The 16,908-nt window shown below is 32.1% G+C and overlaps 3 protein-coding genes across 5 annotated transcripts; all 3 read left to right on the top strand.

Annotated features, from left to right (window-relative positions):
• The first annotated feature begins 1,407 nt into the window (after positions 1–1,407).
• On the top strand, positions 1,408–7,664 carry LOC17896053 (beta carbonic anhydrase 4). 3 transcript variants are annotated; one of them, XM_023788000.1, is made up of 10 exons: positions 1,408–1,517; positions 2,122–2,199; positions 4,776–4,840; positions 5,240–5,380; positions 5,818–5,866; positions 6,147–6,263; positions 6,355–6,408; positions 6,832–6,920; positions 7,017–7,122; positions 7,227–7,664. In XM_023788000.1, the coding sequence occupies exons 2-10, from the start codon at positions 2,146–2,148 to the stop codon at positions 7,392–7,394; spliced, it is 843 nt and encodes a 280-aa protein (XP_023643768.1). In that variant the 5' UTR covers positions 1,408–1,517; positions 2,122–2,145; the 3' UTR covers positions 7,395–7,664. The 3 variants fall into 3 exon arrangements, with proteins under 3 accessions (XP_023643768.1, XP_023643769.1, XP_006301888.1); XM_023788001.1 differs by having other exon boundaries at positions 1,408–1,521; XM_006301826.2 differs by lacking the exons at positions 1,408–1,517; positions 2,122–2,199 and adding an exon at positions 4,448–4,684.
• Positions 7,665–8,811: 1,147 nt separating this feature from the next.
• LOC17895700 (putative F-box protein At1g70960) lies at positions 8,812–9,966 on the top strand. Its single transcript, XM_006301477.1, has one exon. It carries the CDS (start codon positions 8,812–8,814, stop codon positions 9,964–9,966), a length of 1,155 nt encoding a protein of 384 aa, XP_006301539.1.
• Positions 9,967–13,670: 3,704 nt separating this feature from the next.
• On the top strand, positions 13,671–14,924 carry LOC17894562 (putative F-box protein At1g70960). The gene has a single exon (XM_006300893.2). The coding sequence runs from the start codon at positions 13,671–13,673 to the stop codon at positions 14,844–14,846; it is 1,176 nt and encodes a 391-aa protein (XP_006300955.1). The 3' UTR covers positions 14,847–14,924.
• The last annotated feature ends 1,984 nt before the right edge of the window (positions 14,925–16,908 follow it).

Genomic DNA, 16,908 nt, shown 5'->3' with positions numbered 1-16,908 from the left:
AATGAAACATTTACATACAACGATCCACAAATAAGTATTTTAAATGAGATTAAGAATAGTAGGTTTTGGTTTTTTAAAAAACGTAAGTTCAACTGTTTTTTCATTTGGCTCAAAAGAAAAATCCATAGTATTGTTGGTAGAATAAGATATAGGATTTAATGTCAAAAAGTAAAATAAAAATGGTTAGCATAAGTACATCTTACTTAAAAGTTAAAAGTATCCTATCTCTATGTCATTGATTAACGATGGCCGCAGAAAACATGTAAAAAACATTATATAGAGATGGCTACAAATTATTTCCTAGTCGCATTCACTTTATATTTTGATAGGTTAGTTTCACGATTTTTTTCTGTTTACCGACACAATCAACTGTTAGATGTCGTCTAAGTACAAGCCACACTATTGGTAATGACAAGTGACCATACATCACACTATCTCACACTATCTCGCACCAAACTCAATACATGTCTCCTCCGGAAACATGACTACAACTGTATATTTATATATTTATGTGTATGAGGCCCATATAAATAGTTGGGCCAAAAACAAGCATCATTAGCATGTAATCCTAGTCTAAACTGACCAACACCTTTCAGAAATAGATGTTTATAATTCTTATAGATCACGGACCCATCAAGCCCAAAAATTACTGACTGTGAACATTTTTGCAACCGCTACATTTTTCTATGGTAGTTAATCTAATGGTCCCTTAGATGAGAGAAGGGAGATATTATGACAAAAATAAAATAAAATTAAAAACAGAAAGATAAAATCCTTTCCAATGGGGGCAGTTCATGCAACCAAAACATTGAGATAAAATCATATGATATCCGCGGTTGGAAAAGATTCAGAATTTCCCTATCCGGATTCAAATTTTTATATTCTAAGCGGGAAAAAAATCTCCGATACTAATTTCATTTCTATACTATTTATGCTTATGGATTCAAAAATTAGAGACAATCAATCATTTAATAGAATTAATGACACAAAACTTATAATATTTTATAGAAGAATAAAATTTTGTTTATGTAATGGAAATTTGATTTAATTGCTGCTAGTATATCAATGAGATTCAGAATATTCATGTAGTATAAAATCGAAGAAAATCTATGTAGATTATCTTCTAGCATTGTATTTAGTGTTTTCTCATGTTGTCAATAACTGTAACTATTAAATATATAGAGATCTTATCTCTTGTGATTTTTTACTAAATAAAAATATGAAGAAGAAGAACAAAAAAACACACACATGGAAGAAGAAAGAAGAAGAAGTCATGGTTCACTCACCTTTCGCTTTCTCTATCCCCTTAACAGATCCCCCCACATTGCTCGAACGGTCATCATAAATTCTCTTGTAACCTCGAAAATCCAAAATCCAATCTTCTTCCCAAAACATATAAATTAACATTTTATTTTTGGGGGAGTTTATTTATTTATTTATTTCAAGAAATCATCATTTGCCTCATCATCTTCGAAACTGTTCCCACGTCCATAGAGTCATCGAGGAGCTAGAACCAAGTAAGTGCGTCTTCTCCATCCCTAAAACTTACGTTTTTCATTTCCTACTTCAATATTTTTCTTATCTCATATTCATTTGATAAAAATCAAATACCATTATATTTTGTTCCATACCGATAAAAAAGAAAACTCAAGAACTTCGTTTTCAAGTTCATGTTTGAAAAGAAAACACTAAAGAAACGAGTACTATATATATACAGTAATGATGTTCTGTTGACAAATGAACCCAATCTTGTTTTCCCAAGATAGGTTAAAGAACGTAATATAATAGAATAAAAACATCGTGGCAACGATTCAATATAGTCATATACAATAATGATTAATGGGAAATGGAAATGGACCTTCGGTTTCATTGAAAAGCCAGCTTGCGTTTCTTGAGCATCTCAAGCAAACAACAACAACAAAAAAAAAGTTTGATAAATAATTTATTATATGGGGAACTAAAAGAGTCAGAGAGAACCATTCCGGATTTAGATAATCAAATCTATTTTAAATATATTGTGCTTCAATAATGTAGTTCGATTATTTGGAAGTTACAATGTGACGTTCTCTATTGTTTAATCTAGATGTATACTAAATGTTTTAATGGGTTGGGACTGGACAGGTCGCAGAACGAGAGTAGAGTTTAATGGCTCCCGCATTCGGAAAATGTTTCATGTTCTGCTGCGCTAAGACTTCCCCGGTAATATCCGAACTCCGAACTATACATATGTCATATGTCATATTAAGATTTTTTCACTTTATTTTTTATTTTAATGAACACTATACAATTGGGTGACGAAACAGTAGTATTATTATAGCTCGACCCAAATAGTATTATATAAAAGTGTGACGAAACTGATAAAGTAATGATAATTAGAAGAAATGGTGACGCGTAATTTGCCAACTGGGGAGTCGGTTAAAAAACACGACCGTGTCCATCCTTAGGCTTGCCTTGGTTGACTTATCTTCGCTATACCATTAGCCACCGGGACATCGGAAAAGACGCAGACCAATCTGCTTTTATAGCCTTTAATGGGAAAAAGAAAAAGTTTAACCAATTTGCTACGCTGCGTTTTGTTTACTTTAAAATTAGTTTTATATGATGAAATCTATATATATAAAGTTAGTTTTTTCTTTCTTCTCATGATGCCACCTAAGCATCCACCTAAGCCACATTTTTGTTTAAACATTAAAATAAATTTAAAACATTCATTTAATGCATATTTATGTTACTTATTTAATTAATATAAAGTTTATATAAATAAAAATAAATTATGTAAAAAAATGAAATGTTAAAATAAGAAAAACAATACTTTAATTTTTTTATTAGTGGTAATAATATAATCCAACTTTCATTTTAAATTGATCATAATTTAATATTTTACATATGTTACTGAATTTTAGAATGGAAATAAAATTTAAATTTATGATAGACTAAAACAACATTTATGTAATTGTATATATAAAATTATAAAGAGGAAAAATAAAATGAAAGTGAAATATTAGTTTATAACGTGATCAAAAAGAAAAAAAATGATATTTCATAAATCGAATCAAATGCTTTTAATCCAAATTTGAGTATTGAAAGATAATAATTAAAGAGAAAATAATTATAATATTTTTTGAAAATCAATTAAAAAAAAATATATCACAATATGAATAAAAAATCAACGAAACAAAATTATAAAGGGAGAATTTTAAAAATACCCCTTTTCAATACCACTTTTTAAAAATACCCCTCTTTCTAATTTTATCAAAAAGTCACAACAAAAATTGAAATTTATCAAAAAAATATGTATAAACTTATATTTATAGACACAAATTATCTTTACATGTGTGTAAATTTATATATATATTTCATAAGTACCGTATAAATACCTTTTAAAAATCATATAAAAAGCTTATAAAAACTGTGTAAACCTTTTAAAAACCTTATAAAAACCATATAAATGCCGTTTAAAACCTTTTAAAACCTTCTAAATATTTGGATTTAGTCTCCATGTAGTAATGATGATCTTGATGTACCTTATCAACCATATAAAAGTTTATAATGAATAAAAAAGAGGGGTATTTTTAAAAAGATGTATACCAAAAGAGGTATTTCTCAAAAATTCTCAATTATAAACCTCCCGCGCGGATCAATTGCTAGTTTACTATATATATGGCTAAACTTTTTTGCATATACATTATAACATTTAGGAGTATGTATAAAAAGAAGATCAAGAAACGCAAAACTCAGATAATGTTCATGTCTAGTTGACTATAATATATTCCGATGAAAATTAATTGCTGATGATGATGATGATGATGAGGGTATCTTAGCGCTGGTGATGGCATGTTAAACTCATGCTTTCTCTATTTTTGTTTTTAATCCCATGTTTATACCTTATGCTTCATGAAATTTTTTTTTATCCCAAACCAAAAAATGATAATAAAACCATTTTATATTGTTTCAAATTCAATTACTGGGTATGAAACCTAGCACAAAAAAACTGTTCCGCTAATGGAAATGGAACATGAGAAAACAAAAAAAAAAGATAGGAATTATTGAAGTCAAATGAACTATTACAGTCAAATAAGGTAGAAAGTAGAAACTAGAGTGAAAATTTTCTTATAATATAAACAAAAAGTTGCACTGTTTTTACTGTTTTATATGTTTTTGTTTACCATGAGAAAAAAAAACAAATGGATTTTTTTTTTAACTTAATTCAAGAGTATCACTATATATATATATATATATGTAAATGATAAAAGAATATAGAACCAAGCATATGTTTCATTCTCTTAATCTTATAAGACATACGCACATGCTTATATCTCCTCCTCAATCAACCATTTCATCCCCCACAACACTATTATAAAAAAAAAAAAATATACTTTTATCCAATCACTTTCCCAAAAAAATATTTATTTTTTAAATATAATCTTCCCATTTTTGTGGAGTTTTATTTTTTCCCTTGTCAAAAAAAAAAAAAATCAGAGAAACTTTAATTTGGTAAAGAGTTGAACACAGCACAAGAGTCTATAAATACCAACACACACCAAATCCTATCCATCACCATTCAACAAAACAAAAGCATCTTTCCTTTACTGCATTAACTGGTTTATCACATTCTTCGATAAGGATTCTTCATCTTCCTCCTCCTCCTCCTCCTCTGCTTTTGTGTAACTTCTATTTCTAAAAGGTCTCTTTCACATCATCATCATCATCAGATCCCAAGTTCAATTCATACTTTGATTTTGATTACTTACCTTGTTTTGGTTTTGTTTATTTAGGAAGGAGACGAAATGGGTACAGACTCGTACGAAGCCGCCATTAAAGGACTCAAGGATCTTCTCAGGTACACTCTCTCTCTCTCTCTCTGCTCTGACTCAAAAAAAAAAGGACAATTATTTGATTAACGTGTCGGTCATATCCACTGTTCATCTTCAAACCAAACGCTGTTTTTTTGTTTCTTCCAACAATCTCGCAAACGATTCATCGTTCTCAAATTTATGTTTCCTCCAAATGAAACGGCAAAATCAACGCCATCATCACAGCAACAAAAAAGACTTTAGCGTTGAATCGGAAAAAGTCGCGTTTCCTTTTGATTTCCGCGTTTTTTTCCTTTTTTGATCAAAGGGACACGTGGACTAATCCTAGCCGTTGATCATTAGATCCTTTACCTTGGGAAAAAAGTTTTATCCCATTTCCGTGTTTTTTTTTATTGTTAATTATCTGTTTTGGTATATTGGTATAGTGTGAAAGCAGATCTTGGAAACGTCGCTGCGGCGAAGATCAAAGCATTGACGGCGGAGCTGAAGGAGATTGATTCCGACAACTCAGACGCTGTTCTACGGATCAAGTCTGGTTTCACCCAATTCAAAACTGAGAAATACTTGTGAGTAAACCTTTTTTTTTTTTTTGTGTGTGTGTGTGTCAAAAAAAAATAGTACATTAGTAGTTGTGACTCTAATGCGTTATTTAAGGAAAAGAATATAAATATAATTCGTTTTGTTCTGTAAAGAATTTTCCTGACGGTGAAATGGAATCAATTGGTCCATTTCATTTTTTTTGCCCTTTGAATAAAGCAACCACATTTATGATAGTATCTACTTTTTTTTTTTTTTGTGTGGTCTTCCTCTTTAGTAGTATTACGTCTTTATGATATTTCATCGGATAGTGCTATAAAGAAGCTAATTAATTTAGTCGGATCGTGTTTATATAGTGGGATTCAATTAGTATATACAGTAAAAAAAGGAAAAAGTATGACTTTTTAAGGTTGATGATGATGATGATGATTCATTAATGTTTCTCTGTTTATTAACTTTTTTACAGGAAGAACAGTGCTCTGTTCAATGATCTTGCCAAGGGTCAGAGCCCAAAGGTTTCAACTTTGTCTCTCTGTTCATTTACTTTTTATTTTCTTCTTCGACTACTACCTAAAGACTTATAAAGAGAGATTGGTTAGTATTTGAACAAAAGAGTATGAATGCTTTAATCCAACGTTGATGTTGACTTTATGAATTTAAGCAAAATCAATTATTGAAACCAACCAAACATGGTCCAACCTTTCTTCTTTGATAGATCAAGAAGTTTGAATTTTCTTTAATCAAAAACAATTATAGAAATGTTGAATTTATTTATTTGAATAATGATATATGCAGTTTCTGGTATTTGCTTGTTCGGATTCTCGAGTTTGCCCATCGCACATCTTGAATTTCCAACCTGGTGAGGCCTTTGTTGTCAGAAACATAGCCAATATGGTTCCACCTTTTGACCAGGTTCGTGTTCATATTGATACATCACAAAGAGAGTTGTACTCTCTCTTATATAAGTAATAACACATATATTGGCTTTGAATATGTTTTTCAGAAGAGACACTCTGGAGTTGGTGCCGCCGTCGAATACGCAGTTGTACATCTCAAGGTACGTTAAGCTATAGTCCTATTATTAAGGATAGACACACACTTAGATTAACAATTAAACTAAGCTAAAAACCTAACCTTTGTTTCTTTCTAGTCAGTAATCACTCAAAGTTTGGCTCTTTTTGATTGTGCTCATTATTTTAAGTCTTTGTTTTATGGTGCCATTTTGCTTGCACATGGTTATATTACTATATAAGTTGATGTTGATGTCTAGTCACTGTGTGTTATTTTGGACCCATCTCTCTCATCCACCAAACCCTGTTCTCCTTTTTGGTTGCCACTAAGGATTATCTTTTTCTAAATATAAAGTTGAATCATTTTTTGGATAATATTCGAGAATTGTAATGGGTCTTAATGCATCAAGTTGCAACCACTTTTGTTCATGGTCAACAGTTTTGTATTAAGATTGTCAATTTATTTGTAGGTGGAGAACATTCTGGTGATAGGCCATAGCTGCTGTGGTGGCATTAAGGGACTCATGTCCATTGAAGATGATGCTGCCCCAACTCAAAGGTAAATGAAAACTGACTAGTCTTGATTTTTTTTTTTCTGAGTAATGATGCTGTTTATTCGATCTCTAATGCGATGAAGAATCCTCTGAAATGACAGTGACTTCATAGAAAACTGGGTGAAGATAGGCGCAGCAGCGAGGAACAAGATTAAGGAAGAACATCAAGACTTGAGCTATGATGATCAATGCAACAAGTGTGAGAAGGTAATAATAATAACAACAACCTTTTCTCTCTGTTATTTCATGTTCTTGATAAGAGAGGGACATATTGATGCTTATTAACAACAAATATATGTTATCTTGTGCAGGAAGCTGTGAATGTATCGCTTGGGAACTTGCTTTCATACCCATTTGTGAGAGCTGAAGTGGTAAAGAACACACTTGCAATCAGAGGAGGTCACTACAATTTCGTCAATGGAACATTTGATCTCTGGGAGCTCGATTTCAAGACCACTCCTGCTTTTGCCTTCTCTTAAAAGAAAGAAATATACATATAACTCTTTTGAGATTAAACACACTTTGACTCATCTTTCTTCCTTTTCTCTCATGTTGATGATTCCTCTCCAACCCCGTTTGGTTTCTTTTCCTTTTCCTTTTTGTTAATTCAGAATTTCAACTTTGCTGCTTCTATTTCAAAAGCTCAAACAATAAAAGCTTGTAACCCAAACGTTTGAAACTTTTGTATTTCGTGTAATTGATGTTTGAACGAAAGATTTGAACTTTCGTTCTTTTTATTTCAGATTATATATCTATGTGCGTGCAAAGACTTGTTAATACTGATCATTACAGTTTTTTTTTATTGATAGTGTTTCAAAGCTACAAAGAACTGAGAGAGACATGCTGACTTAATGAAGAGAGTGAAAGAGGTTCTTAATAGAAAGGAACTGTATTAGAAGATGGTCTTGAGTACAAGAAGCTAAATTATGGATTCTAATCACCTCTTATTTAATATTGAGGATTAAACTGTCACCGTCTACAACTTTTATCCGTGACAAGTACAGACTTACAAACAATTCAGTATTAGAATGCTTATTTTTATTTCAAAAACACTAGTTTTATAGCACAAATAATACAAAATTGTAAAGCTATTTACATAATCCGTGAGTGAGGTCAAATCTATTAAACCATTTACAAACCCAAGGAAGTTTAGATACTAACCTAGCTCGCAAGTCGCAACGCATATAAAGCAAGTAGCTTTGTGCGATCAGTCATCAATATCCTCTACTTTTGTTTAAGCTGTGAAATTTGTAACATTACATCTTCTTATTTCATTTCCAAATTCCAACATAAACCAAAAAACAATCCTCAAAGAGTAACGACCCGGTTTAAAAGAAAAACAAATTTTAAGAGAAGTGGTATGTAAAAGATGTTATGGTATGTACGTGTGAAACCTTCCTTTCAACAAACGTACAAAAGATTAAAGTAAAAACTGAAAGCGTTACAAATGGGAGTGGAATCGATCATTGACGAAAAGATTGATCATTGATCATATACGATGAAATAAAAACGTCCAAGTCAACCTTGACTCGAAATCTCTCTCCTAATTTTAGTCATAAAGATCAGTAATTGTTTAGGCGTTACACCTTTTTTTAATGCATTTATACATAATTAAGGTGTTGTACGTTATATCTACTATATTATGACAAGAAATCTCTATGCTAATTGGCCAACTGTTTATAGTAAAAAATTATAACGTGCGGACCAAATTATATGATTCCTCTTCCGGTTTTTAGAGATTTAAGCATACAATTAAGTAAAATTAGATATTTAAAAGATTTACCCACTTGGTAAACAATGTCTGAGATTTTGTTTAAATACCACCACCACATCAGTGTTTATTTTTCTATAACACAACATAATACATACATAAGAAAAGAACAAACAAACAAAAAAATGGAGGATGCAAGTTTCGATGAAGTTCCTGAAGAGCTACAAATGAGGATTATGTCACGTTTACCTCTGAAATCATTGGTGACATGCCTCTGCGTCGCTAAGAAATGGGCAACTTTAATCAGCACAAAAGCATTCAGAGATCGTTACTTGGACAAGTCGATGACAAGGCCTAGATTCTTGTTCGTCTCCGGTATACACAGAACCGAAGCGTTGTTTCACTCTGTTTATCAAAAGGAGTTGTTGTCGTCTGGTCAACAACAGATACGTACAAACGATGCACCACTTGCTGAGGTTTCTCAACCCGTCCGAGGTTTGATCTGTCTTCATGATGGTAGTACTAATGTTGTGATTTGCAACCCTGGTGCGAAAAAATTTCTTAGTTTACCGCAGATCCAAAGGCCTGACGGAGCAACCATAAGATGTTTTTTCGGATACGATGAATCTAATGATGTCTTCAAGGTGTTATGTGCAAAACAGTTCGGAGATGGTAAGGGGTCTAAGGAGTTTCAGGTATACACGGTGAAGGAGGGAGCTGTTGAAGACTCTTCTTGGAGACGGATCACATGTGAGCATGATCATTCACCACTTAGTTCTCAACTTAGTACTCAAGGACTATGTATAGAAGGGGTTTTGTACTATGTAGCTCAGCCTAGTAGTGGCAAATCTCTGGTCATCATGTGCTTTAACTTGAGTTCTGAAGATTTTAGTGTCATTGAAGTACCTGAGAGAGTCGAAAACTCTCGAGTTAATGACCATCGTTGGAAACTGGTGAACTACAAAGGGGAACTTGCCATGGTGGACGACTATGAGTTTAAAAGTGGTATTCTCGATGAATGGTCTGAAAGTGACAATGGATTTTTTGATATTTGGATTAGGAAAGAAGCTGCACGAAACTGGGAGAATAAGAACTTTGAGATTCCTCATTGGGGAGAAAGTGTTGGATTTCACAAGTTTTTTTTCAAAGGTACCATTGCAACAGGAGAACTTGTTTTCGCACCATACTGTTGGCCGTTAAGGGGACAACTCTATGTGTTGTGTTACGATACAGACACAAGAGACCTCAGAAGGTTTGATGTTGAAGGAATGGTTGATCGATACTTTTTTGTTCGAACCTTCTTGGATCATGTTGATAGTACTTGGCTTATGTCAAAGTGAAGAGTAAGATCATTTTGGTCCAGTGGTACTTTTATATGTTTCGTTTTCATGTCTATTGAACGTTACGTTTAGTGACGTTCACTGTTTCTCTGGCCTTTTGATGAAATAAAACAAAGTTTGTTATTCAACGTACATTTGGGTTTTAGCCTTATTACATACATGCATATATCTAAGTTGTAAGCTACGCAGACAGAATAAATTGACCAAAACACACCGAGATAACTGTCTACACAATAAGGCCCATACAAATTTTGGCTTAGCTTTGGCTAATTAAGTCAGACTTGTGAATCATTTATTTTTTATCAGTGATAATAAGAGTTTTTATGGACTGTATATATATATGTATAGAGTAAAAGTGGCAAGACAATTAGGCAAGCCAATCACATATGTATATTGGACGCAATTATGAGAAGACAGACCAAAATTATAAAGCTTGCACCATATATTTTCTCCGCACTACTAAAAAGTATTTTGCATGGGTTAAACATTTGCATAAGTCTAGTAGTGACAAATCAATGGTAATGAGCTTCGACATGAGTTCTGAAGATTTTAGTGGAATTTTTAGTCTTAATTTCTAAATTTCTATTGTCGTTAATCTTTACTTATGATAAAAATAATAATAGTACTGGTGGCCTTATTGGAATTGTTTTTATTGTTCTTTTAAGTACTGTAACCAAAACTAATTACATTCTGAATAGTAGACTTACATATATAATAACATTGTGTTATTTTATTAAATTTTAAATCCTAACATGAACCAAACAACCCTCAACGAGTAACCGGGTAAAACAAAATTAAAGAAATGTAAAGAATTCTGTTTCAAAGAAAAAAAAAATGTAAAGAATTTGCAATTTAGTTTTTATTATGCGTATATAATTGACACCTCCCTTTCGAAAATTTGTGGACAAAGGATTAAAGTGAAAACTGTAACCATTAAAAAAGCTAAAAGGTATCTTATTTGAAACTAATATGTGGATTGACGAGTAGATGTGTACGATGAAACAAAACCTCTTAAGTCACTAAATTATAATTTAGTCATAATAATTAGGAAGCTTTGACGTGTGAAACGTTTGTTTTTCTTGCAATTGTGCAAAAAATATAACTTTTTATCAATACTTTTGACGTGTGATTCAATTGTATTCGAAGAACTTAACTACTAAGACCATGAAGGATGAAAGAAAACTCAGTAAATTTCATGCATGGTATCCAATAATCTCTATCCTGATTGGCCAATAATTTTAGTAAGTCTTTAACGTGTGGAACTGAAACTTCTCTTTTTGTATTTAGATGTAAAGCAATGAAATTAGATTAGATTAAAGATAACTTTATCAACAAGTTAAAACCAAAGTCACCCACTCACAAGTCACAACGTTGGTAACAAACTCCAGAGTTTCTCTATAAATACATCACATTCATCTGTGTTTTTGTCACGAAACACATATTATTCATTAGAGAAGAACCAAAAAAAAAAAAGGGAGCAAAGAAGAGAAATGGTGGTGAATACAAGCTTCGAAGAACTTCCGATCGTTTTGCAAACGGAGATACTGTTACTGTTGTCTCTAAAAGCCTTGACGAAATGCATTTGCACCTCAAAGACATGGGCGTCTCTTATCTGCTCACCAGAATTCGCAAAGCTTTACGTATCTGCACACAAGGATTCGCAAAGCTTTACTTTGACAACAAGGCACAAGAGATCTCAGACGTTTTAAGATTGAAAGTGGGGGAGGAGAGTCATTATGTTCGAATCTACTTGGAATCATTTTGATACTCCCTAAGCTTATCTGAAACTGGTTTGGGATTGTTAGTTTTCATTCATATTGTCGTTAATGCTATAGTAATATTGTAATAATGTTGAGTCTCTCGACTTATACTATGTCTTCTTGGGACTGTTTCGTTTTCATGTCTAGTGATGATATTTTACTTATGCAAAAATAATAATGTTTGTTCAATTCAGATGTAAACGTTACGTTAGTGACGTTTCTATAACTCTGTTTCTCTGGCCGTGTGATGAGCCTTTTGATGAAATAAAAGATTTGTTTATTCAACATTTGCGTATCACATTTATATATATATATCCATTTGTATTTTGTAAGCTACTTAGACGAATAAATTGACTAAAACACGCTGAAAAAGATAGGACCAAAATAATTGAAGTATTATCTTGCATGGTTTTAGAACACAGATAAAGTTTTATTAATTAAGTTAGCCAACACGATCACAAAGTAATGTTGTACGGTACTATTTGATTACGATGCATCGACGATTCTACTGACATCGCCTTATTTACATTTCATTTTCATACACATCCATTACATGCATATAGGCAATTAGCCATGTCTAACTTCTTGTAACGTTTTGGAAGCAAGACGTTACTTTACAACATATCAAATACGATATGAACGGTTACTCAAGGATTATGTAAAAGAAGTTTCTCGTACTATGGAGCTCATCAGTCCAATAGTGACTAATCTCTGGCAATGAGCTTCAACAAATGTTCTGAAGATTTTAGTGTCGTTGAATTTAAAGTACTTGGGGAAGTCGATCAAAATCTCTGCTTTTATTGAGCATCGTTGGATCTTGGTGAATTGCAAAGGGGACATTGCCATTGTGAACGACTCTGACTTTTAAATATGGAATTGTCAATGTATGGAATGGCAATGGCCATGGAGTTTTTGAATTGTGGGTTAGGAACTGATTATGTCAAATTAAGTCCAATACTGATTATCAAAGTCTTATTGAAATTGTTAGTCTTAATTTCTAGTTTTCTATTGTAGTTAATATTTATTTATATGCTAAATAATAAATAATGGTGTCTCTCTAGTAATAGTCCTAGCTAGGTGCCATTATTAGGATTAATTGTTTATTGTTCTTTTACTGTTTGGCTGAACTTTGTAAATCTGTGAAGTACTATAACCAAAACTAATAACACGCTGAATAGTAAACTTACATATACAGTATAAGAACATTGCATTACTTTATTAAATTTTATATAGTAACATGAACCAAACAATCGTCAACGAGTAACCGAGTACAAAAAAAAAGAGAAATTTAAAAGAATTTGTAATTTATTATGCGTATACAAATTGAAGTACTAAATTAAAAATTGTAACCATTAAAAATGCTAAAACATGCATGTATCTTATTTTAAATTAATTTGTGGATTATCGAGTAGATGTGTACTATGAAACAAAACCTTTCAAGTCACTACATTCTAATCTAGTCATAATAATTAGTAAGTTTTGACGTGTGACACCTTTGCTTTTCTTGCTATTTTGTTCAAAAAAAATATTGAAGTTGAAACTTTTTATCGAATATTAGTAAATTTTGACGTGTGATTCAATTGTATTCGAATAACTTAACTACTAAGACCGTGTAAAACTCTGTTAATTTCATGCTGGCGTCCAATAATCTCTATTCTGATTGGCCAATAATTTTAGTAAGTCTTCTACGTGCGGAACTGAAACTTCTCTTTTTGTTTTAGATGTAAAGCAATGAAACTGAGTCAGATTAACGACAACTTGATCAACAAGTAAAACCAAAGTCATCCACTCATTACGTTGGTAACAAATTCTTGACATTCTTTATAAATACATTATACATCACATTCATCTGTGGTTTTGTCACGAAAACACATATTATCCATTAGAGAAGAACAAAAACAACAACAACAAAAAATGGAGCATGTTCAAAACAAAAGAAGAGTAATGGTGGTGAAGAGAAGCTTCGAAGAACTTCCTCCAGAGATACAAACGGAGATACTGTTACGGTTGCCTCTGAAGACCTTGGTGAAATGCATCTGCGCCTCAAAGACTTGGGCGTCTCGTATCCGCACAAAAGAATTCAAAAATGATTACTTGAGCCGTTCGGTACAAAGGCCTCGAATGATGTTCCTGGTCTATCAACCAAGATACAGGAGAAGCAGTGAGGTGTTGTTTCAGTCTGTTTATGAAGAAGAAGAACCATTGTTGTCGTCTGGTCAAGAACATGTGCTTCTTTCTCAAGACCGAGGATATGTGGCTTCTCCACTCGTCCGAGGTTTGATCTGTCTTCGTGAAAAGAAAAATGTTATCATTTTCAATCCTGGTACGAACAAGTGTCATCATTTACCGGAGATCCCAGTGCCTATAGAAAGAGGCATAATGCTTTTTTTAGGGTACGATGAACTTACGGATGTATATAAGGTTTTATGCATAGCAGTTTGGGAAACTAGGAAGCGGTCGAAAAGAGTTAAGGAACAAGGTATTTTCACGATGGGATTGGATGAAGTAGCTTGGAGACGGATCACATGTGAGCATGATCAGTATGATCCAGTTCCTAACCGAGAAGGACTATGTACTGGAGGAGTTTTGTACTATCGAGCTTGGTCCGATAGTGGCAAAGGTATGATGATGAGGTTCAACGTGAGGTCTGAAGAGTTTAGTGTCATTGAGTTACCTGGACATGGTTGGGATCTGATGAATAACAACGATAGGCGTGGTTGGGAATTAGTGAATTACAATGGTGCAGTTGCCTTGGTGGATGGCTCTGGTTTTTCACATGGAGTTGTGAACGAGTCGAGTGGGAATAAAGTCTTTCATATATTTGTTAGAAATGAAGTTAGAGGAAACTGGTCGAGAGAGCCCATAGAGATCCCTCGTTTTAGAGAAGCAGTTGCGAGTCCTAAGGTGTATTTTTTCAGAGGTACCACCAAAACAAGAAAACTAGTTTTCTTAGTGAAAGACTTGTTACCAAAGATTAATGGGAAAAGATCAGTCTGTGTTGTGTGTTACGATCCAATTCCGAAGACAAGAGATCTCAGACGATTTAAGATTGAAGGTGGGGAAGAGAGTCATTGTGTTCGAATCTACTTGGATCATGTTGATACTCCTATCTTTATCTGAAGAACAAGAGTTGGGTCGACGTTTCTTTATTATCAAGAAACTGGTTTGGGATTGTGTAGTTATCATTTCTATTGTCGTTAGTGCTAACAATGTCGTGTCTCTCGACTAATAATAATGTTTGTTCAGTTCAGATGTAAGGGCATCCTCATTGGGGGTATCTTAGGAGGCTAAGATACCCCCACTTTTCCAAAGAAAATCCTTATATAACATACTTTCTTTGAAAAAGTGGGGGTATCTTAGGAGCTAAGATACCCCCAATGAGGATGGTCTAACGTTACGTTTCTATAACTATGTTTCTCTGGCCCGTATGAGCCTTTTGATGAAATAAAAGTTTACTAGGTTCGGACCCGCGCTACAGCGCGGGAGAAATAATTAACTATATATTACATTTAACGGATTAAGATATGTTACATTTTAATTTTATTGCAATGTAGTCGATTACAGCGAATTATATATTTGTATAATAAGTTTAAATAAAATAATAAACGAAAAAGCAAATAAATAATAATACATTAAATTTTGATACAATTAAAAAAACAGTGAAAAATTAACATCACGAAAAAAACAAATTATTCAATTGACCATTTTTGTAGTACAAGTAGAATTATACGTAAAAGTTATATACTTACAATATTTTTTATGAAGTATCAACCGTGACATAATTCATTTTGTGAAAACCGTTATTCATAACTCGCTTTACCATTATAATTGTGATTTTAACAAACTACCCGTGAACTATCTAAAATTTACATAGTTTGATATATAATATATATTATCAATAATAATTATGTCTCAAAAAAATATTTTTAATATTTTAAATTCTAATTTATTTTTATATTTGAACCTTTCAATTATAATATTTTGAAACTTTTAAAACTTTTAAATATGCTCATGTAACAATTGTTTTATTATTGGTCATACTGATTTTAAATCATTATCCAGAATATTTAACCAAATGTAGTTGAGTATTATATGTTTGTGTTGAAATTCAAATTGCAACATATGCAAAAAAAAAAATTAATTTTTTATTAAATATTTGTATTATATAGTATAATATCATAAATTTTAAAATAATATCAAATAAATTTCAAAGAAGAATGATAATTGTTTTTAATATATTATATTAAATTAGTTAGAGAAATATTAGGAAATCATAAAATTAGTTATAGAAATAATATAATCTTAAAATTAGATATGGAAAGTATCCGATGTATGTATCCAAACCCATTTTAGTATCCAATTTTGAACTATCCAATTGTTAAAATCGGGTTAATTTTTTAATTTTTACCCGATCCGTATTCTATTTTGTATTTCTCTTTTACTAATATAGAGATTATACAACATTTGGGTTTAGGCGTTTTAGCCTTATTACATAATACATACATAAATCTAATTTGTAAGCTACGCATGCGAATAAATTGACCAAAACATACCAAAAAAACAGTGTCCATAAGGCCCATATTCTGAGGCTTATATTCGGCCCATATTCTGAGGCTTGTGAATCAATATTAATCACATCATGATTATTATGTTCTTACCTTTTCACTCACTTATTTAAAAATAAAATTATCTGTGATAAAAGATATGTATAAAGTAAAAGTGGCAAGGCAAGGCAATCACATATATTGGAACATTTATACGTCAAAAGAATATTCGCAATTATGAAAAAACAGACCAAAATAAAAAAGACTTGGCACCATTGTCTTCCGCACTACTAAAAAGTATTTTGCATGGGTTAAACATTTCGAAGATGAAGAAAACATGATAATGATAAAAGCTCTAATAAATAAATAAAGTTGCAAAGCCAATAGACTTGCGTGGTGGTATCCTACTACAATGACCAATGAATAAAAGTATAAGCCATTTGAAGAACAGAGATCAAGTTTTAATTAATTAATTAAAGCCCATAAACCCATTTACGCAACAAATATCACAAACTTAAAGAAAACATAAAACAAGCCACGTACATATATGATGTACAGTACTATTTGATTACGATGCATCGACGTGACATCGCCTTATTTACATTTCATTTTCATACACGTACATTAATTAGCATATA

This window comes from Capsella rubella, unplaced genomic scaffold, assembly GCF_000375325.1.
Source record: "Capsella rubella cultivar Monte Gargano unplaced genomic scaffold, Caprub1_0 scaffold_2, whole genome shotgun sequence".
Lineage (NCBI taxonomy): Eukaryota > Viridiplantae > Streptophyta > Magnoliopsida > Brassicales > Brassicaceae > Capsella > Capsella rubella.
This window is presented reverse-complemented; position numbering and strand designations above follow the sequence as displayed.